Below are 23,457 nucleotides of genomic sequence, written 5' to 3'. Positions count from 1 at the left end.
TACCAGTACCTCTTTATTTTTGTCAAGCTTGAGGAGGATAACATATGCTTTTTCTATAACCTGCCCTTCGGGCAAGCCCATCGCTATGTTTTAACGAGCCTAGCGATAGGGAAACTCGTTCTCGTCTAAAGACAAGTTTGTCGCTATTTAACCATTTTAACGAGTCTAACGACAAGGAAAACTCGGTCCTTTTCATTTTTAGAGAGTCTGAAAAGGTACAAAAAGTTAACTCCAAAATTCCTTTTTCGTCATCTAATCCCTTAAGTCCGAAAAGGTATAAAACAATACAGAAGGGATGAGTTTTCGATAACTTTAACGAGCCGAAAAAAACAAGCGCTCGACCTTTTTGTGTAATAATCCCTCAGGTCCAAAAAGATTAAAATCTAGAGGAGGGATAGCTCTTCCATTCACTTTAACGAGCTAGAAGGCCAAAACTCGGCAAACTTTTCATATTTTACGAGTCAGAAGAAAAGAGATCAAAGAAGACTCGTCTTTTGAGGAACAAGTGATAAACAGGGATAGCAGCAGATTCCAGGTACAGGTTGGAATTTTCCAATCACGGCAGTGTCACAAGGATGGCTAGGTGAAATCACTCTTCGCAGCTGTTCCTTAAAATGGGTAAACAATCATATGGGGGTGAACGATCGGCCAAATGGAATGGAGGTGGCAGGTGCAAACACGACCAAGGATTTTTATGGCTAATAAATTTACGATCACAGAGATTATTTACCGGGGTATGTTCATTTTTTAATGAGCTTGAATGCTCAATCTTATGTTTATTTTTTAACGAGCATGAACTATGTGCTAAAACTGCTCGGAGATAAGTTTGCATGCCCCCAGCATAATAATGCAAATCGAGGTGCACGCCCCCCAAGCTTCATTGCATTCAACTCGGTGGTTGGAATGAAGGTTTTCCTCGGGGATTTGTTTCATTTTTTAATGAGGTTGACACAAGATTAGAACCGTCCTCAGAGTCCAAATCCATCAGACATAGAAGGTTTCATATTCCACTGTGGCCACTTCCGCCAGATTACTTGGGGGCGGTAGGGCAAAAGTACCCATTAAGGCAGGGTCTTTTAGGAGACCTACTCCGATATTTTGGAGCAAATGATTCCTTCCATGGATCATTGGAATGCTTCCCGTAACTTGTGAACTGTTGTGGAGAAAAGTTTGTTGGTCGACGATTGTAATTCCTCCTTGGAAGGGAAATGCAATCTTCCTGAAGTAGGTCGACACAACTGCGGCCATGGCATAGATCCATGGTCTTCCGAGTAGGATGTTGTAATCGAGGTTTCCATCAATTACTTCAACATCAATTCCTACTGTTTTGCCCCCCAGTTCAACTTGCAAGTTACTTAAAATCCCGTATGGAGTGTATGATCGTCCATCAAATGCTTTTAACGTCGTTGACGATTTCGACAAGGGTGGTGAGCCTAAATCTTTCCAGCAACTCATCGACATAAGACATGTAGATGCCCCCTCATCAATAATTGTTCGATGAATAGTTTTGTTGAGGGCTTTCACTTGAATAAGGAAAGCTAGTTGAGCTGGTAACTGAGGGTCATATCCTTTATGATCAAAGGCGACAAGATTGGAATCCATTGGGTCAATTCCACCTATTGCTGATAATAAATCTTGTTCTTGGGAGAAGCAATTTTGTGGTACCTCAAGTGTCGACATAACGGACGGCGATTGGGCCAGGTCCTCTATCTGTGCTATTTTCGCACAAGGATTAAATGTCGATTTGTGTACTGCTCCCTTTTGCGACTTTATTATTGGCTCAGAGATGATGGGTGGCACAACTTCGGTCAAAGTTGTTGTCGAACTACTAGGTTGTTCATTAGCCTTGTTGTCCGACAGCTTTGGATTCCTGTAATCCTTATTCCTCGTCAAAGCATTATTTTGATGCTTCGAGGTAGACAACATAAGCACTTGGGATCGGGAAGCATTTTGATTAGCAACCAGATTTTGACCTGGATTAGGAAACGGATCAGTCAATACTGCTGGGGTTTTTAAACTCTTAAAGAGTTTCTTAACTTCAGCTATATGTGGACAATCTTTCGTCCAATGATCCTCATCGCATATATGACACCCTGCTGGGGGTTTCCTTTTTCTCCCTTTCTTTTTCTTCTTACCCCCTGGTTGCTTCAGTTGTTTGTCCTTGTCGGTCGACATGGCATTTACTTCTGAGGCAAGAAGTTCTTCATTTGCATTTTGACTATAAATTTTGTGCTTGCCAATCACGCCATCGCCGGCGTGAGAGTCATTGTTTGATTTAGGAGGAGGAGGAATTGAGAATTCCGGTCTAGGGGCGTCAGGTATTTTGTCGTAGAGCGTGCCGGACTGAGTATAGACCAAGTCCAGATATTGCGCACGAGCGATAACCTGCTCTTCCGTTATGACCCCCCCTTTGCCACATCTTCCGTGATGGCAGGAAGTAATGACTTGATAAACCATTCAGCTAATAGCTTATCGGGAATGTACGTTTTTACCATCCTACGACGACGTCGCCACTCATGTATATGATCAGATATGTGGGTGGCAGTCATCTGTTTGAAGTTGGTAAGGAGTTCTGTTCCCGTTTCATACCTTATCGGTAATTGAAAATGGGTTAAAAAGGTTGTGGCTAAGGTACTGAAGTTGTCGAACGAAGCTCTAGGCAATTCAATGTACCATTTTTCCGCTGGACCCGTTAACGTCCTCTGAAAGAGGCGAAGTCTTATCGAATCATCATTCAGAGTGTTCGATGAACACCATAGATGGAATGTCATCACATGATTCGACGGATCTTCACCCGGATTTCCATTAAATCTAGGAATATCTGACGGAAGTTTATGCGGAATCGCTGGCCACCAAGGGGCATAAGCAATTGGATCATTCGTCAGCCGGTTTAGATCTGGTAATTTTAGAGTTGCTACAAAGGGCAACTGTTGGTTCAGGTTAGGCGAAGCATATCCAGGATAAGATGGTATCGCCTGAGCAATGGGTCTTTGCAGACCAGCATAATGCTGGCAACTTTGACAAGGTTGATGGGCATAACCATTATAGTATGGTTGCCCATTACTTACAAAGACTTGTTGCTCAGGTCTTTGATATGATTGCTGGAATGGCGGTTGTTGAGATTGAACCAGCTCTGGTTGTTGGACCATTTGCTGTTGACCAATACTAGATGATTGACCGGGATGAAGAGTCACAGTATGTGTTTGAGCCTGAGTCACTCCAGATAAGAAGGCACTACCCTGAGATTGTGATTGAGTCGTTGAGACAAGAGGTTGTTGTATTGCAACTTGAGAAACTTGGGGTTGAAATACAACAGGTGGAGCTTGTACTTGCGACACATTCACTATAGCAGGTATGGTGGGAATATTTGACACAGGGTGTACTGGTTGCATTGAATATACAACCCCTGGTTGTTGAGGCAGTATTGGTACCCAACTGCTGGGTGTAATTCCAGTTTGACCTGAACTTTGTTGTAAACTCCCATATGGTTGTTCTCTGGGAGGGAACAATGAAAGAGCATACTGCCCTCCATATGGTGGAAATCCAGTACTTAAAGGGTAAATTGGCCTTTGAAGACACATTGGATCAATTTGTTGAGTTTCAACATAAGAAATACCAGATGATAATCCAGATGAAGAAATAGGAGCTAACCATGTCGTTTTCCCTGATTGGACTCCGGCTTGTTGTTGACAATTTGCCGGAACAGATGGTATACCAGCGAACATCGTTGGAGTAGCAGCAGGAGGCTCTGCTGCTGTTGTGTCGGACGACACAGTCCTAGATGTCGACGGTTGTTCAGACATATCTAGTCTATCCAAAAGATTTCTTAGCGATTCTACAGGAACTTCCACTTGTGGTGGACTAACTTCGAAGATCAACGAGGGAAAGGTGATGATTATTCCGCTTAAAATAAATTTTATAACGACGCTTTAGACACAACTTGCTTTTTCAGTTTTAAAGAGTCGAGAAAAAGCTAAAGATGACTCTAGTCTCCTTCGATGTTTTAACGAGCCCGAAGTGAGAAATGCTCGGATGGAATTTTTCAGTTATAGAGTTTGAAAAAGGCCAAAAGAAACTGCTCTGGAGATCTAGGCAGAGGGTGTGCCAAACCTTTCGCAAAACCACATAATACGTTTTACGGTACGGGTGGTCGATCTTCGTGAATGCTGTGTTCACTGCATTGCGATCAGTAGGGCGGCCGATACGGCTTCCTATGGATAAAAGATATATGCCTATAGGGGTCTCCCAATATATACGCGACGGTACGTGGGAGCACAAGTCCGTATTAGTGCCATCGACTCTCAGGAGGAATCACCCACCTTTGTCGAGATCGACAGTCACTACGTTTAACGACGCCAGAACACGTCTCTAACTTAGACCTCTATGTGTTTGCGTTATGTTTCAAAGCGTTGTTAGGTTCATTCAATATATTTTAAGTTGATCTTTTTAAAGTTTGCCTTTCAAGGTTCACCACGAGATGTTTGATACAAATTCCTAAATGCAGTCTAAGATGAGAAGCAAGCTTTTTCAATCTTTTCGACTTATGAAAATCTTAACTACTGAGGGAAAATAAAGACAACATCTTTTCACACAGATCAAAGAGCATACACTAATGCACTTTTTCCCTAAATCAACATACAAACTTATATGCAAAATGAAAAATGCAGGTATTTCTTTTCTCTTTCTTAATGTTGGTGCGATACAAAAAGAAAGATGTTGTATAATTTGGAATTCAATTTCAAGTGAAAGCAAACAAGCTTGTCCAAAATCAAAAGACACCTTAATATTTACTTGTTTCGACACTAGAAATATATAAATTCAAACCATATGACGAAAGCAAAAGCTCAATCAACTATGAACAGCAAATAAACTAACTCTTAAGATCAAAACGACACTTAATCACAGGTCTAGACCTAAGAGGCCACAGCAAGACTAGTTCACTTTCGTTATGGGAAACTGCAAATGATACAAGGAATACACAAAGAACAAACACAGTTTCTTTATACAACCGAGGCGGAATAGTGGCAAGGAAAGTTGGTTTCAGATAGGTACATTGACTGGTAACAGGCTGCAAAAACAAGGGTGAAAATAGGGCAATGAACAGCAGGGAACCCCAGTAGCACTAGGCAAAACTGGTTCAGCGCAGGTGGTACACTGTCAGTTTGACATTCAGCGCAGGTAGCCCCTTCGGGAACTGCGTTGAAATGCAGACTGCCTTCACAGCACCTGCACTGAAGATTCAAACTTTCGTTTTTCTCAGTTTCCGGGTCACAGATTGCTAAAAAATTCACAGTTTTTGGCCAAATCAGAAGCTATCAGTCAAGGACACACTAAGGGATGACCAGGACGATGAAAAGCTATCACTAAGAGCTTATTAGAGTCCTTGTGGATCAGCTCTTTCAAATCATAAACTTACCCAGAAACTGAGCTAGAGTAGCTGCCCTCTACTTTGCATTTGAAAGATCCAAATGCAGTTCGATTCGGTACTCCCTTTGTTTATGAAATGAATAGCAAAAACAAAAACAACCAACAAGATACGATCCCCAGTGGAGTCGCCAATTTGTTGTTGGGAAAAGTATCCAATATGGAATGACCCTATCCCACTCTAAGGGTGATAGTACCTCAGCAACAACTGAATACAAAGCTATTCAAGATTACTTCTTTATGAGATGTAAGAGAGAGGAGAAAGGGATCCACTAACTGTTGTCTTCCGCTAATGGTTGATCCAATCTTCCCTCTTTGCTGCTTGCTCCCAGCTCCTTGCTCTTTCACTGGCCCAGCTACACAAAGATCCTGCAAAAGCACAAGAAATGGAAACTACAAGAAGCATACATCCATAATTGATTCAAGGATTAGAATAAATCAAATATACAAGCGTCAATACGCCACAAAGATACATGAATATAGAAGAACCTCAAATACTTTATTAATGGAAGAAGTAAAATTCTGAGAGTGTTACAACCATAAGAGGCCCAATCCAGCAACACCTCCCAACAGAAAGAAATCTCCTCTTCACCTCCTTCAAAGCAATCACCCAATAGTTCTATGCACAAACCAATAACACTTCCTTACATTCACAAAATTCCCGCCTCTTTAGACCTCATGAGAGAGCTCTATATATAGGAGATTTGGAGAAAGGATGAGTCAGCTTGTAGCTGGCATGAAGCTGACTAGTGTCCTCTCCCACTTCAGTTAATCTTCAGTTCTTGAGTCCACTTGGAGGTTCTTGCTTCCACTTGGAGATATAGACCCTCTTACTCATCACCAGTCGAATTTCTTGATGCAAGTGTCACTTTGGAAGCTTCCTAGGCTCTGACACCTTGAGGAATGAGTCTGCCACATGTCCAAACACGTTCAGCGCAGGTAGCTAGTGTTGGAGTTGACATTCAGCGCAGGTAGCTAGTGTAGCAGTTGACATTCAGTGCAGGTAGCCAGTGTAGCAGTTGACATTCAGTGCAGGTAGCCAGTGTAGCAGTCGACATGATCCAGAATTTGCTTGTTTTTGAGTGTTTTCAGGTGGAGAACTGATATTTAGTGCTGTGGTTTTCTGACCTTGTTCCTGTAGGGGGAGGAACAACATGTTTAGGGACTTTAGATCCCTTAGATTATTGACATTTCATGCTTCATGCTGTAAGGCACAAAAATGTCTATAACAAACATGTTTAGGGACTTTGGATCCCTTAGATTATGGACATTTCATCCTCAATGCTGTAAGGCACAAAAATGTCTATAACAGTTGCCCCCTAAAGTATGAGGCCGTTTTTCGGGTGAAATGCTTTATCAGGAGGATCCGAAGTTCATCCAATGCTGGGAGGAGACCTGTAACGAGATACAATACAATACATTATTTTTCATACTGCTTTCATGATCTAGTTGTGGTCGGCATTCCCATGCTCAGCTTTATAAATTCATTTTTCTGTACATAGAACAGACAATCGTCTGATGGTAGACTAATAATTTTGATGAAATTATCATCCTTTGAGTAGGATGATTATCTACTGCAATGATGTACATGTCAATGTCTTTATCTTTCCTGAATATATATCGCAGCCCGGATGGATGAAACTAGATCCGGGGTCTTCAAACTCATTCGATCTTCACTCTAAGTACAAGTTGATACATGTGAGAAATGTTCTGAAGTCGAACATGGAAAGACATCGCTTGATTACCAGTCAATGAGGTAAACCGTTAACAAGCGCGAGAGGAATCACCGATAATGATAATGACCCTCAAGGTACTGCAGTACAATTCACGTGGTGTGAATAAAGGACTTGACGTCGAACACCACGCAAAATATTTCGGTCAAAGGTCATTGATGTATACCTGTCGCCGGAAGTGAGAAACTTGCCATTGAGGCATGCAAGCTTCAAAGTACTGAAGGGGTTGTTCCTAGATCAACTTCTTGGATAATGAGCTGATGTCGACAAGAAGTGATCCATCAAAGGAGGGCCTTAATGAATCCCACATCAATGACACGGAATGGAGCTAATGATTTTGATGGAGGTGAAAACGATCTGTGACATATGATTCAGGGTGGCGGTCATGAAAGGATGAAGGATAATGTATGGCAGTGGATGGGACACGGTTGACTTTTCCGAACGACTTCTCTTTAACATATGGCGACACTGATGTGATGGATTGGTAGCATTACCCCAAATATGGATGGTATGGCGAGACCATGGTGATGTGACCGGTGAATGAAACAACCCAACCCGATTGTGGTACGGAGGAAAAGTGTCATGTTCAAGAGCGACTTGCTACCATCAAAGTTTTCTTGAGTTTCTCCCATTTTTCCCCAGTCATTGCTGACCAGTACCTCTTTATTTTTGTCAAGCTTGAGGAGGATAACATATGCTTGTTCTATAACCTGCCCTTCGGGCAAGCCCATCGCTATGTTTTAACGAGCCTAGCGATAGTGAAACTCGTTCTCGTCTAAAGACAAGTTTGTCGCTATTTAATGATTTTAACGAGTCTAACGACAAAGATAACTCGGTCCTTTTCATTTTTAGAGAGTCTAAAAAGGTACATAAAGTTAACTCCAAAAGTCCTTTTTCGTCATTAATCCCTTAAGTCCAAAAAATTATAAAACAATACAGAAGGGATGAGTTTTCGATAGTTTTAACGAGCCGAACAAAACAAGCGCTCGATCTTTTTGTGCAATAATCCCTCAGGTCCAAAAAGATTAAAATCTAGAGGAGGGATAGCACTTCCGATCGCTTTAACGAGCTGGAAGGCCAAAACTCGGCAATCTTTTCATATTTTACGAGTCAGATGAAAAGAGCTTAAAGAAGACTCATCTTTTGAGGAACGAGTGATAAAACGGGTTAGCAGCTGATTCCAGGTACGGGTTGGAATTTTCCAATCACGGCAGTGTCACAAGGATGGCTAGGTGAAATCACTCTTCGCAGTTGTTCCTCAAAATGGGTAAACAAACATATGGAGGTGAACGATCGGCCAATGGAAAAGTGTAGGTGACGGTGCAAACACGACCAAGGATTTAATGGATGATGATATTACATTCACAGTGGTTATTTACCGGGATAGTTCATTTTTTAACGAGGTTAAACACAGGTGGAAACATTTGCTCGGTCTTATGTTTATTTTTTAACAAGCATGAACTATGCGCTAAAACTGCTCGGATCTTGCGTTTATTTTTTAACGAGCATGAACTGTGTGCTAAAACTTCTCGATTAATCCAGTCATATGATAAGAATGTCTCATTAAGATTCTATTTTTTATGGAGCTTCATCTCACAAAGCTTTGCTCCGGATCCTTTCTTCATGCAAGTTCGGAAACGACTAATCCTACGAGTTTAAAGGGTTAGACCTACAGGTTTAAAGGGAGGACCTAAAAATTTAAAAAATAAATAGTTGCCCCTTGCTTGCACTCCAAAAGGTTTGCATGCCCCCAGGAATAAAGTATGATTTCAAGGTTACCCCTTCTTATGTCCAATAAAACATTTGTTTTACCGGGAGAGGCCTACCTCTTTCAGGCTACCCAAAGATTGTTCTGTTATTATTTCAACAAAACACTTCTTCGGCGGTGTCTACCAAGATAAACAAAGGTGAGTGACGATGCCCGCCCTCTCACATAACTTTGACAAAAGAATCTTATTCTAGAACAACCCCTCTTACAACCACAGAAGGGGTACGGACTAGTCATATTCTCCTGCGGAAACCTACCCTATACCCAAAGTTTTCTTGCCGAAGCAGACCAGGACGCATGCCCCCTGGGGTCCAGTCATATCCTCCCGGATTACTCACGCTCATCAGGAGGACGGACCGTGGGTTGAGACATTTCTTCCATGAAGAGACCATTTAGGGATGGTACATGACTATTTGCGATGCGTGATCCGGGGAATGAAAGTTGGTCCACGAGCTTGACCACTCTTCCTTCATGCGGAAAACACATTACTCTAAAGAGTGAGGAGACGATGGCTCCCATGCAATATATATAGTCTCGTCCAAGGAGTAGGTTATAATCCAAGGGTCCTTGAACGACCATCACGTTCATTTGAACGGTCTTCCCTTTCAATGTTATGGGCACATTGGGGAGGATCCCTAAAGGTCAACTGGTTCCTTTATCAAATCCTGTCAGATTTCTCATTTTAGGCAAAAGCGTTGGCGAACCAAGCGCTTTCCAAGCAATAGAGGAAAGGATACTCACATATGCCCCCTTATCAATGATAGTTCCAGCCATTACCATTCTGTATATTTGAACGATAATTCTGAATGGTATGCTTGCTGGCAAACGGGGTCTGCCTAGTTGGTTCCAGTCGAACGAGACAACTAGGTTGCTTGGTGGTGGGACCGAATAGACGGCCGGGTATGACTCTGACGAAGTTCCTTCCTGCGATAAAGGAATGGGCGACTTGCCCCCTTGTTCGTCGGAGTCTGTGTTGATGAAGAGAATTTGGATGGTGTCATCTTTATTCTCTTCTGTGATGGTATCATTCGAAGATAGAGCCTCTGAAGGCAAAACTGGGTCAACTGCCGCCTTAACCTTTTGACTTTCGTCAGGTATGGATTCAGACAGTTCATCTTCAATGATAGGTGCTTCGGCTGACCACTTGGGCGGGCCAGCTGGGTTCTCAACTAGTGAAGGACTTGGCAGGAGTTTTTGATATCCAGGAGGAAGTTGCGCTCGTAAAATCGGGCGATCTTCCAAAACTCTTTTAGCTTCGTCTAATAAGGGACAATGGTGGATGGCATGGTCGCCTTCACACAGTTTGCAGGGAAATCTAGCTTTCCCTCTCTGTCCTGTGGCTTCACTTTCACTAGTTGACGGTGAGCAGTCAACATGGCTATCAGAGGTTGACGCTACCGAATTGTGCAAACGGGGAGACCAGTCCCTTAGTATCCGAGGGATGCAGGGACAATCTCTGTGGAAGTGGTCTCCCTTGCATATGACACATGGCGATTTAGGCCTAGTCAGTGCTGTGTGTGGATTTTTCTCAGACGACACTTGTTTGCCCCCAGTCGCTTTTGGCTCCTTCTTCTTTTTCTCTTTCTTCTTCTTTTCCTTCTTCTCCTTAGGAACTTGGTTTTTTGTTTTACCAGTTCCGTCAAGCGAAGAGGAAGGAGGAGAGGAAGAATTAGATGAAGTAGAAGGCTGATGGGCAACTCTGGTCTGGTCTAACTGTTGACTCGACTATTCAGGAATGGTGGTGTTCTTAATGACATTGGTTGAAAGGAGTGAGACCGGCAGGCCAATTGTCAGTCCTGGAAGCGACAATGTGGCCATATGGGGCACACCAACATCTCCCCAAGAGGAGAAGGGACTAGGATTTCCACCAAGGGGAATTCCTTGGTTGGTGTGCTCCATTTTTTTTTTCAACCTAAAGATCAACGCGGGAATAGGGGTGATTGTTCCGTTTATAATAAATTTTAACGATGCTTTAGACACAACTTGCTTTTTCAATTTTAAAGAGTCGAGAAAAAGCTAAAGATGACTCTAGTCTCCTTCGATGTTTTAACGAGCCCGAAGTGACAAATGCTCGGATGGACTTTTTCCGTTATAGAGTCTGAAAAAGACCAAAAGGAACTGATCTGGAGTTATAGGCAGAGGGTGTGCCAAACTTTTCGCAAAACCGCAGAATACTTTTTAGGGTATGGGCGGTCGATCTTCCTGAATGCTGTGTTCAGTGCATTGCGATTAGTAGGGCGACCGACACGGCTTCCTAAGGATAAAGGTTTTATGCCTATATGGGTCTCCCAATATATACGCGATGGTACGTGGGAGCACAATCCGTACTGGCGCTATCATCCCTCAGGAGGAATCACCCACCATCCACGAGATCGACAGTCACCAGGCTTTACGACGCCGGAACACGTCTCTAGCCTAGACCTCTATGTTGTGCGTTATGTTGCAAAGCGTTGTTAAGTTCATTCAATTTATTTTAGGTTGATCTTTTTAGAAGTTTGCCTTTTGAGGTTCACCACGAGATGTATGATAGAATTCCTAAATGCAGTCTAAAGATGATAAGCAAGCTTTATATCTTTTCAACTTTGAAAATCCTAGCTACTAAGGGAAAAGAAAGACACCATCTTTTCTCAAAGAGCAATCAGCACACTCTAATGCACTTTTCCTAAATCAAACATGCAAACTATCAAGATGCAAATGCACAATGCAGGTGTTTGTTTTCCGCTTTCTTAGTATTGATGCCTACAAAGAAAGCTTTTCGTACAACTTTGAATTCGCTTTTAAATGACAAATACAAACAAGTTTACTTTTTCGAAATCAGAGAGGGTAGAAGAGATTACAACACTTAACGATTTTCGAAATGAATACTTGTTTTGACACTTAAAAAGGACAAACTCAAACCAATAAGCAAGAGTAAATGTATAATTAACTGCAAACAGCCAATAAACTCTCTCCTAAGACCACAATCAACAGATCTGAATCAAGGGCTACAGGATGATTATTTCACTCATGCAAAGGAAAACTGCAAATGATGCCACAAACACATAAAAACACTCACAGTCTTTTTGTACAAAAAGAGGCAGAATTTAAGCAGAGAAAAAGAGTTATCAGACTGGTACCTATGCTGGTTACAGGCTGCAAAAATCAGAGATCAAAACAAGGCAAAACAGAGCAGAGAACCCCAGCTGCACAAGGCCTAACTGGTTCAGCTCAACCTCAACACAGGGGTTTTGACATTCAGCGCAGGTAGCCTTCACGGGACCTGCGTTGAAATGTAGAATCCCTTCACAGGGTCTGCGCTGAAGGAGAAACTCTTGTTTCTCACTGGTTCTGGGTCACAGATTGCTATTTAATCTACTGTTTAAGGCCAAATCAAGGCAACAAGCAAGGTGCAATCAAAGGGATGCTTTGAGGGAGTACTAAGATCTATCACAAAGGATCATCAAATCATTTGTGAGTCCATTTGTTCAGATCATAGACAAGTCCAGTGATTGGATCAAAGCAGCAACTGTCTACTTTGCATCTGAGAATAGCAGATGTAGTTCGATTGTTGCTATCGAGTCTATGAAACAAACAATGATAGAAACACAAATAAAATGACTAAACAGATCTCCTCAGCGGAGTCGCCAATTTGTTGTGGGGAAAAATGCCTATGCAGGACGATCCTATCCACCTAAGGTGTGACAGTGCCTTAGCAACAAACAGAGACAGCTATTCTAGTATTCTTCCTTTATGAATTAAGAATGAAGAGAGATGGATGGACTAACCGGTGTCTTCCGTTTGTCCCTCGATCCGGTTTCTCTTCTCTTGGAGAGTTCCCAGCTACTTGCTTTCTCGCTCGCCCAGCTTCAAGAGGTTTCTGCAAGATCACAAGAAGAGAACACTACACAAGACATGGATTCATATTCATAACTAGTTCAGGATTAGAAATAAACCAAACATACTAATGCAATCATACATCAAAGATACATCAGTATATAGGAGAAACCAAGATAGCTTTATTGATGAATAACAAGGTTCAGGAAGAGATACAACCCAGAGGGCTCCAATCCAGCATCTCCTTCCCAGCAAATGGAATTCCTATCTTCACCCCCTTCAAAGCATTAAGCACCCAATGATTCCAATCTCAAACCAACAACAATTCTTTGCAATAACAAAATTCCAGCCTCTAGATCTCATGGAGGCGAGATCCATATATAGATGTTTGGAGAGAGGATGAGTCAGCTTGAGATCTGACTAGTGTCCTCTCCCTCTGTTAGTTCTTGATTCCACTTGGAGGTTCTTGCTTCCACTTGGAGATTTGGAACCTCTTACTCATCACCAGTCGAATTCCCTGAGGCAAGTGTCATTGAGGAAGATTTTGGAAGCTTCCTGGGTTTTGACACCTCGTGGAATGAACTTGCCACATGTCAACTCTTGCTCAGCGCAGGTAGCCAGTGTTGGCTTTGACATTCAGTGCAGGTAGCCAGTGTTGGCTTTGACATTTAGCGCAGACAGCTAGTGGAGCCACTGAATTGATCCTGAATTGACTTGTTTTTGAGCAGTTTCTGGTGGAGAACTTTTGTGAATTGCTGTGCTTTGTTAGCCTTGTTCCTCTAGGGGTAGGAACAACATGTTTAGGGACTTTAGATCCCTTAGATTATGGACATTTCATGCTCAATGCTGTAAGGAACAAAAATGTCTATAACAGCGGGCCAGCCGGATTTTCAACTAGTGACGGACTCAGAAAGAGTTTTTTTATATCCAGGAGGAAGTCGTAACGGTGAAACCGGACGATCATCCAAAACTCTTTTGGCTTCGTCTAAGAAGGGACAACGGTGTACGACATGATCGCCTTCGCACAGCCTACAAGGAAATCTATATTTTCCTTTTTGTCCTGGGACTTCACTTTCACTAGTTGACGGTGTGCTTTCAACATGATCATCAGAGGTTGACAACACCGGGTTGTGCAATCTAGGAGACCAGTCCCTTAATATCTGAGGGATGCAAGGACAATCTCTGTGAAAGTGGTCTCCTTTGCAAATGACACATGGCGATTTAGGCCTGGTCAGTGCAGTGTGTGGATTTTCGTTAGACGACACTCGTTTTCCCCCATTCACCTTTGGCTCCTTCTCCTTCTTCTCTTTCTTCTTCTTTTCCTTCTTCTCCTTAGGAACCTGACTTTTGGCTTTACCAGCCCCATCAAGTGAAGAGGAAGGAAGAGAGGAATAATTAGATGAAGGAGAAGGTTGGTGGGCAACTCTGGACTCATCTAATTACTGATTCGATTGTTCAGGAATGGTGGTGTTTTGAACGATAGAGGTTGAGAAGAGCCATACAGGCAAACCAATTGTCAGTCCTGGAAGTGACAATGTGGCCATATGGGGTGCACCAACATCTCCACAAGAGGAGAAGGGACTAGGATTTCCTCCAAGGGGAATTCCTTGGTTGGTAGACTCCATTTTCTCAACCCAAGATCAACGTAGGAAAGGGGTTGTTATCACTGAAAAGTCTGTTGCCAAAAAATTTTTAGCCTAGCTTAAAGTCAAGGTGTTTTCGCAGCGCATAAATCCGTTAGCAGTTTTGCAGCGCCATCTGTTTTAGTGATTTCGTAGCGAAAACACTGACCTTGCACTGGCTGCGCTGCGAAATTGGGAAATGATAGATATTTAAAGTGAATTGATGGAAACACTGCAGGAAACGAGGTTTGTCAAGCTGTTATATGTGGGCTTGTACTCCATTGAAGGGGAACATTCCAGTGGTAATTTTGCTTTGCGCTCACAGCTGTTGTGGCAGGTTCTCATGATCACCAACGAAGGTCCATCAAAACTCTGTTTCATACTCAAGTCTCAAAACTGTGGTCCTTTTTGAAATCAATGCTCGATCAGAATCGGTTATGAGAAGGCTTCTGTTATTTCAAGCTATCATTGCCTTGTGTCAGTTGAAGGGTTTTACGAGTGGAAAAAGGATGGAGCGAAGAAGCAACCATTCTATATACATTTTCAAGATAAATGAACAAAGGATTTCCACTGTTAATGACATGTTCGCGTACAGAGAAGGATTTTAATGAATGTTTGACTCAGTGGAAGGAATCTGGGCTGCAGTTTGATGGTACAGTCTGTGTTTTATCATCTCATTCAGCACAAGAGGAGCTGATTGAAAGATGTTTTTCGTTTTGCAATGGGAAACTCAATATGTTGATTAATAATGTCGGTACAAATATGAGGATTTCTCATTTCTTATGTCTACCAACTTTGAATCAGCTTATCATATATCTCAGCTGTCACATCCTCTACTAAAAGCATCAAAAAAGGGGAAGCATTGTTTTCATTTCATCGGTTGTTGGTGTTGTATCTATTCTCTAGTACCATATATGCAGCCAGCAAAGGAGCAATGAGCCAACTCACAAAAAATCTTGCATGTGAGTGGACAAGTGACAACATACGTGTTAACTGTGTGGCACCATGGCATACCAAGACATCACTCGTGGAGAAGCTCTTGGAAGACAAAGAGTTTGTGTTACTTGATCGTACTCCTTTAAAGCGTCTTGCTGAGCCTCATGAAGTTTCATCCCTCGTAGCTTTTCTTTGCCTACCTGCAGCTCTTTATGACACATGGCAAGTTTCTGAAGGAGGAATATTCTTTACATTTACTATTTTGACTACACGTTCCTCTAAGGCGTTGGCGTGGCTTCATGATTGAATGCCTGTTATATTGGGGACAGAGGGCGAAATTGATGCTTGGTGGAATGAGCACGTTTACCCTGAAAAATGCGGGTTGCCTAGAATATGTGAGATTTTTACGGAGTTAGTTCGCCAAACAAGGAAATTCCAAGGGCGCAGAGGATTTTTCGAGTATGAGCATGTATCAGAGCAGGACAGTCTACGAAAGGATTGTTATGTCCCGGTACCAGCATTCAAGAGGAGCCATGAAGGACCCCATGTTCATACAACTAATGAAGTTGTTGTACATTATTGTGAGACAAGATGTCATTCTTGTGGCTAATTTTGCCGACTTCTGATCGATCAACCTGGTTCGCATAACACAGTGCATGGCAATATGAGAAATGCTAAATTCATTTCAGAATCAGAGGAGATTGATATTTTTGACATAAAGTATGCATGAGGAAAACGGGATTGGCAGAAATGTGCAATATACATTGCAAAAATAAAAAAAACAAGCCAGGGGCCACATTCGTTTGGACCGTGCCCAGAAAACTACACCAGCAAGTTTTGATGCAACTACTGCAATCTGGAAAATGTTGGTGGTGAATTTGAATGCATTGCCTCCTTAGAGGGCCATGAGAATGAAGTCAAAAGTGTTTCTTGGAGCGCGTCTGGTATGCTACTTGCCACATGTGGTCGTGATAAGTCTGTCTGGATTTGGGATGTTCAACCAGGGAATGAGTTTGAGTGTGTTTCAGTACTGCAAGGTCATACACAGGATGTCAAGATGGTCCAGTGGCACCCTAATCGTGACGTTTTGGTCTCTGCTAGTTATGATAATTCTATCAAGGTTTGGGCAGAGGATGGAGATGGTGATGACTGGGCATGCATGCAAACATTGGGAAATTCTGTCAGTGGCCATACATCAACAGTGTGGGCGGTATCTTTTAATTCTTCTGGAGACAGAATGGTCTCCTGCAGCGATGACTTAACGTTGATGGTTTGGGATACAAGCATAAACCCAGCGGAGAGAAGTGGAAATGGTGGGCCCTGGAAACATCTTTGTACCATTTCTGGATATCATGATCGAACAATATTCTCAGTTCGTTGGTCAAGGAGCGGCCTTATTGCTAGTGGAGCATCAGATGATTGTATCAGGCTCTTTAGTGAGAGCACTGATGATTCTTAGTTGCTGCAGTTACAATGTTACAAAAAGCACCCTATAAAGACTCAAGTCAGAATTTTCATGTGACTGGGATGCAATAATGAAAATGAAGTTAAATTGGAGCACCTTGCCAAATAGTGGTGACTGGAATGTACTCTTTGAACGGTTTCCTTTCTGCTCTAGTTATGATTTTTTCATTCAAATCCATGTTACAGCTTCAGATGAAGATGATTTTCAGAGTTGGAGAGGGTGGTTTGAATCACGTTTCCGTCATCTTCTCTTGAAGTTTGAAAAGCTTCCAGCATACTGTGATCCAAATCCATACCCATATTTTGACAAGAATCTAAAGGAAGCCACCAACAGGGTAATTTTTCCATAATGACCAATAGCAACAGCTGCAACTAGTGGGTTTGTCTACGATGGCAGTATCCTTCAAATGGTGAACCGTGAAGCCTAGCCAACAGCAGCTATTCAATCTTGTGAGGAATTTAGAGGAAGACTGTGTTTTTTTTAAATCACACAGCAGTTTCGTAGCGCGCTACGAAACTGCTGTAAGTGATGTTTTTCAATGCAGAATAAACAGTTTGACCGGGAATGTTAGAAGAGAGACACTTGTACATCAATACAGCCTACAACTCATCTGGAGACATGGTGTTTGGTAGCAGCGTTCCATACTTTGAGTTATTAAAGAATTGGGAACATGCTGCTAAATTTTCGGAGAATGTTGGAAGACAGGGACCGTGAAAGCAGGGCACACATCTTCACCAACTAATGAGTCATCTGCACAGCTAGAATCCAAGGCAGCTCGTTCAGTGAATCCCTCTCCAATATATTTCGGCCACTACAGAAAATGTACAGGTGTCAAAGCTCAAGAAAGGCAACATGCACACGAGGAGATGGAGTTAAAGTTTCAATGTAATTAGGACTCTATGTATTTACAGCACAATGCTTTATGTATTTAATAAGTTTGTTTAAAAATAGATAGGGTTAGTTAATGATAGGCCATCGAGCTCCCCTCATGCTGGAGGAGGAGACTCAAGTAGTTTGAGTTTTGTTTTCCTATATATAGGAGAAACTCTGATGTAAGAGGGGTTGGAGATTTATGAAAAAACAGAGTTTTTATCAGCTTGTGTAAGAAGACTTTTGACAGTAATATAAGAATTACTTTTTCTTCCCAAGATTCATCAAGTGTTTAAATGCTCAGAATGTGTGAAGTTTTGTCATTATCCTTTATATATTTTACAGCTCACTAAATGTGCAATCACTCTGAATTCACCTAGTGCTCAGACTTCCTGTGTATATTTATGAGTTGTGGTTCTTTTTGAGAAATGTTTTGAGTGTTAAACATTATATGCCTTGGCTTCTATGATTGAGTGATTAAAAGTCTACTGCTGAAGTGTATGACTCCATGAGCCCAATGGAAGAAGTGTTGTTTTGTTTTTCCAACCAACTTTATTTTCATAAAATGTGTAAAGAGTTAGCCATCTGTTTTTGTAATTGATTCTTATCAGAAGTCTGTGAGAGAGCCCTCTCTGACTAAGGAGGCTAATCCTTAGTCTAAAGTCTGGTTGAAATAGTTACATGAAATCTTGCTAGGTAGCAGCCCTTAGTACCGATTTTGTGATAACATTTTGGTGCGTCTGCCGAGAGTCTGATGATTACTCATTCCCGAAAGTTTGAAGCTGAACTTCTGAAGGTAGCAGGAGCTCAGAAGGTTTTCGAGGCTGCAAAACTACCTTGGTAACTCCATTGTTGAAGAATTCGAAAGTCATACATTCATGGTGATTCCACTGGAGGTATGAAGGACCCAGATGCTACCATTCTTACTTCAAGGTATGCATGCATAGATTTTTCATGAATTCATGGTTTCCCAAATCATTTTCCCAAGGATGCATATTTTCTAAGGAATGGTCCAAAATTCAATGGAGAAGATTTGAGTTTAACCTTGAAGCATATAACAGAATTTTGTCATTTTACTGAGCTTCTTAGAGTTAAACATGAGGATGTTTGCATTATGTTATTCTATGATTCACTTCAAGGGAAATGCAAACAATGGATTGAAAGTTTTCCTATCAAATCCGTTAAGTCATTTCAAGTCTTATGGCTTATGTTTTTGGAGGAATGGATAGATAGGTCAGAGGTGGTGGTAGACTCTCCCTCAGTTGAAAGTTTTAAACAATGGAATAATGATCGTAGTAATGGAGAAACAGTTGAAAATTTTTCTTTGTCTTTGTCCTCATATCTAAAATCCCTTGACTGCAAGACAGAAGATAGGATGAGATTTTTTGATGAATTTGCTGAGGACCTTGAAAAAGAAATTGAAGGTTTAGAAGGACAAATTCAGGCATATAGTTTTCATAACCATGATCATTATTTTCAGTAGCTCTCTATGGAAGAACATAAGGAGAGAGTCTTGTTTCCTTTCTCTTTTACACTTGAGGAAATGCACACTATTGTTGAAGGTCAGTTTGCACAGCCAGAAAGTTACAAGAAAAATCAAGCTGATCATGTATTCTGGGATCCTGTAGCTGATTACATGGAAGAGTTTTACTCTCAAGTTTTTCAGTTTTCCTATAAAGATCAGAGACAAATTCAGTGGCAGCGGTCATCATACTATCATATTGGCTCTGATTTCCGATGCAGTCAAAGGAACCAAGTATCAGATAAAACAGAGGATTGGCTACATTGGAAATTTCATATTGATTGAGCAGAAGGAAGTTGAAATGGTTAGGGTAGGTAGGTAGAGGTAAATGCAAATAAGCTCAAGGTTAACTGAGCATGTTTTTTTTTTAGTAGATGTAGTTTTCTTTCTCCTACAGTCATGCTTGTCAAGCAAATTTCTGTTTGTCACAAATGGATAAGGCACTGGAGCTGCATGTTCTTAGTGCACCACAAGGGCACACTATCCCAAGTGGAGCCGCTGTTATCACTGAAAAGTCTGTTGCCAAAAAAATTTTAGCCTAGCTTAAAGTCAGGGTGTTTTCGCGGCGCATAAATCCGTTAGCAGTTTCGCAGCGCCATCTGTTTTAGTGATTTCGTAGCGAAAACACTGACCTTGCACTGGCTGCGCTGCGAAATTGGGAAATGACAGATATTTAAAGTGAATTGATGGAAACACTGCAGGAAACGAGGTTTGTCAAGTTGTTATATGTGGGCTTGTACTCCATTAAAGGGGAACATTCCAGTGGTAATTTTGCTTTGCGCTCACAGCTATTGTGACAGGTTCTCATGATCACCAACGAAGGTCCATCAAAACTCTGTTTCATACTCAAGTCTCAAAACCATGGTCCTTTTTGAAATCAATGCTCGATCAGAATCGGTTATGAGAAGGCTTCTGTTATTTCAAGCTATCATTGCCTTGTGTCAGTTGAAGGGTTTTACGAGTGGAAAAAGGATGGAGCGAAGAAGCAACCATTCTATATACATTTTCAAGATAAATGAACAAAGGATTTCCACTGTTAATGACATGTTCGCGTACAGAGAAGGATTTTAATGAATGTTTGACTCAGTGGAAGGAATCTGGGCTGCAGTTTGATGGTACAGTCTATGTTTTATCATCTCGTTCAGCACAAGAGGAGCTGATTGAAAGATGTTTTTCGTTTTGCAATGGGAAACTCAATATGTTGATTAATAATGTCGGTACAAATATGAGGATTTCTCATTTCTTATGTCTACCAACTTTGAATCAGCTTATCATATATCTCAGCTGTCACATCCTCTACTAAAAGCATCAAAAAAGGGGAAGCATTGTTTTCATTTCATCGATTGTTGGTGTTGTAGCTATTCTCTGGTACCATATATGCAGCCAGCAAAGGAGCAATGAGCCAACTCACAAAAAATCTTGCATGTGAGTGGACAAGTGACAACATACATGTTATCTGTGTGGCACCATGGCATACCAAGACATCACCCGTGGAGAAGCTCTTGGAAGACAAAGAGTTTGTGTTACTTGATCGTACTCCTTTAAAGCGTCTTGCTGAGCCTCATGAAGTTTCATCCCTCGTAGCTTTTCTTTGCCTACCTGCAGCTCTTTATGACACATGGCAAGTTTCTGAAGGAGGAATATTCTTTACATTTACTATTTTGACTACACGTTCCTCTAAGGCGTTGGTGTGGCTTCATGATTGAATGCCTGTTATATTGGGGACAGAGGGCGAAATTGATGCTTGGTGGAATGAGCACGTTTACCCTGAAAAATTCAGGTTGCCTGGAATATGTGAGATTTTTACGGAGTTAGTTCGCCAAACAAGGAAATTCCAAGGGCGCAGAGGATTTTTCGAGTATGAGCATGTATCAGAGCAGGACAGTCTACGAAAGGATTGTTATGTCCCGGTACCAGCATTCAAGAGGAGCCATGAAGGACCCCATGTTCATACAACTAATGAAGTTGCTGTACATTATTGTGAGACAAGATGTCATTCTTGTGGCTAATTTTGCCGACTTCTGATCGATCACCCTGGTTCGCATAACACAGTGCATGGCAATATGAGAAATGCTAAATTCATTTCAGAATCAGAGGAGATTGATATTGTTGACAGAAAGTATGCATGGGGAAAACGGGATTGGCAGAAATGTGCAATATACATTGCAAAAATAAAAAAAACAAGGCAGGGGCCACATTCGTTTGGACCGTGCCCAGAAAACTGCACCAGCAAGTTTTGATGCAACTACTGCAATCTGGAAAATGTTGGTGGTGAATTTGAATGCATTGCCTCCTTAGAGGGCCATGAGAATGAAGTAAAAAGTGTTTCTTGGAGCGCGTCTGGTATGCTACTTGCCACATGTGGTCGTGATAAGTCTGTCTGGATTTGGGATGTTCAACCAGGGAATGAGTTTGAGTGTGTTTCAGTACTGCAAGGTCATACACAGGATGTCAAGATGGTCCAGTGGCACCCTAATCGTGACATTTTGGTCTCTGCTAGTTATGATAATTCTATCAAGGTTTGGGCAGAGGATGGAGATGGTGATGACTGGGCATGCATGCAAACATTGGGAAATTCTGTCAGTGGCCATACATCAACAGTGTGGGCGGTATCTTTTAATTCTTCCGGAGACAGAATGGTCTCCTGCAGCGATGACTTAACGTTGATGGTTTGGGATACAAGCATAAACCCGCGGAGAGAAGTGGAAATGGTGGGCCCTGGAAACATCTTTGTACCATTTCTGGATATCATGATCGAACAATATTCTCAGTTCACTGGTCAAGGAGCGGCCTTATTGCTAGTGGAGCATCCGATGATTGTATCAGGCTCTTTAGTGAGAGCACTGATGATTCTTAGTTGCTGCAGTTACAATGTTACAAAAAGCACCCTATAAAGACTCAAGTCAGAATTTTCATGTGACTGGGATGCAATAATGAAAATGAAGTTAAATTGGAGCACCTTGCCAAATAGTGGTGACTGGAATGTACTCTTTGAACGGTTTCCTTTCTGCTCTAGTTATGATTTTTTCATTCAAATCCATGTTACAGCTTCAGATGAAGATGATTTTCAGAGTTGGAGAGGGTGGTTTGAATCACGTTTCTGTCATCTTCTCTTGAAGTTTGAAAAGCTTCCAGCATACTGTGATCCAAATCCATACCCATATTTTGACAAGAATCTAAAGGAAGCCACCAACAGGGTAGTTTTTCCATAATGACCAATAGCAACAGCTGCAACCAGTGGGTTTGTCTACGATGGCAGTATCCTTCAAATGGTGAACCGTGAAGCCTAGCAAACAGCAGTTATTCAATCTTGTGAGGAATTTAGAGGAAGACTGTGTTTTTTTTAAATCACACAGCAGTTTCGTAGCGCGCTACGAAACTGCTGTAAGTGATGTTTTTCAATGCAGAATAAACAGTTTGACCGGGTATGTTAGAAGAGAGACACTTGTACATCAATACAGCCTACAGCTCATCTGGAGACATGGTGTTTGGTAGCAGCGTTCCATACTTTGAGTTATTAAAGAATTGGGAACATGCTGCTACATTTTCGGAGAATGTTGGAAGACAGGGACCGTGAAAACAGGGCACACATCTTCACCAACTAATGAGTCATCTGCATAGCTAGAATCCAAGGCAGCTCGTTCAGTGAATCCCTCTCCAATATATTTCGGCCACTACAGAAAATGTACAGGTGTCAAAGCTCAAGAAAGGCAACATGCACACGAGGAGATGGAGTTAAAGTTTCAATGTAATTAGGACTCTATGTATTTACAACACAATGCTTTATGTATTTAATAAGTTTGTTTAAAAATAGATAGGGTTAGTTAATGATAGGCCATCGAGCTCCCCTCATGCTGGAGGAGGAGACTCAAGTAGTTTGAGTTTTGTTTTCCTATATATAGGAGAAACTCTGATGTAAGAGGGGTTGGAGATTTATGAAAAAACGGAGTTTTTATCAGCTTGTGTAAGAAGACTTTTGACAGTAATATAAGAATTACTTTTTCTTCCCAAGATTCATCAAGTGTTTAAATGCTCAGAATGTGTGAAGTTTTGTCATTATCCTTTATATATTTTACAGCTCACTAAATGTGCAATCACTCTGAATTCACCTAGTGCTCAGACTTCCTATGTATATTTATGAGTTGTGGTTCTTTTTGAGAAATGTTTTGAGTGTTAAACATTATATGCCTTGGCTTCTATGATTGAGTGATTAAAAGTCTACTGCTGAAGTGTATGACTCCATGAGCCCAATGGAAGAAGTGTTGTTTTGTTTTTCCAACCAGCTTTATTTTCATAAAATGTGT

At 41.6% G+C, this 23,457-nt stretch overlaps 1 protein-coding gene and 3 pseudogenes across 1 annotated transcript; all 4 read left to right on the top strand.

Annotated features, from left to right (window-relative positions):
• LOC149173582 (tropinone reductase homolog At5g06060-like) overlaps nucleotides 1-15,603 on the top strand; it is a 62,490-nt pseudogene extending 46,887 nt beyond the window's left edge.
• On the top strand, nucleotides 15,604-16,755 carry LOC149173581 (protein CIA1 pseudogene; annotated as a pseudogene).
• A 76-nt stretch (nucleotides 16,756-16,831) lies between these two features.
• On the top strand, nucleotides 16,832-20,859 carry LOC149173580 (tropinone reductase-like). The gene is made up of 2 exons (XM_089426740.1): nucleotides 16,832-17,095; nucleotides 20,512-20,859. The coding sequence occupies exons 1-2, from the start codon at nucleotides 16,832-16,834 to the stop codon at nucleotides 20,857-20,859; spliced, it is 612 nt and encodes a 203-aa protein (XP_089282866.1).
• On the top strand, nucleotides 20,860-22,010 carry LOC149173579 (protein CIA1 pseudogene; annotated as a pseudogene).
• The last annotated feature ends 1,447 nt before the right edge of the window (nucleotides 22,011-23,457 follow it).

This window comes from Pinus tabuliformis, chromosome 4_2 (genome assembly GCF_031772625.1).
Source record: "Pinus tabuliformis cultivar Carrire ecotype Pingquan chromosome 4_2, CPIR1, whole genome shotgun sequence".
Lineage (NCBI taxonomy): Eukaryota > Viridiplantae > Streptophyta > Pinopsida > Pinales > Pinaceae > Pinus > Pinus tabuliformis.
The sequence above is the reverse complement of the archived record's forward strand: the minus strand, read 5'-3'. Positions and strand labels throughout refer to the sequence as shown.

Excerpts from the sequence above, each read along its gene's own strand:
- LOC149173580 (XM_089426740.1), top strand. The coding sequence starts at position 16,832 with ATGAAAATGAAGTTAAATTGGAGCACCTTGCCAAATAGTGGTGACTGG. Across the intron at positions 17,096-20,511 it reads TAAAGGAAGCCACCAACAGG|CTATTCTCTGGTACCATATA; the intron begins GTAATTTTTCCA and ends TTGGTGTTGTAG.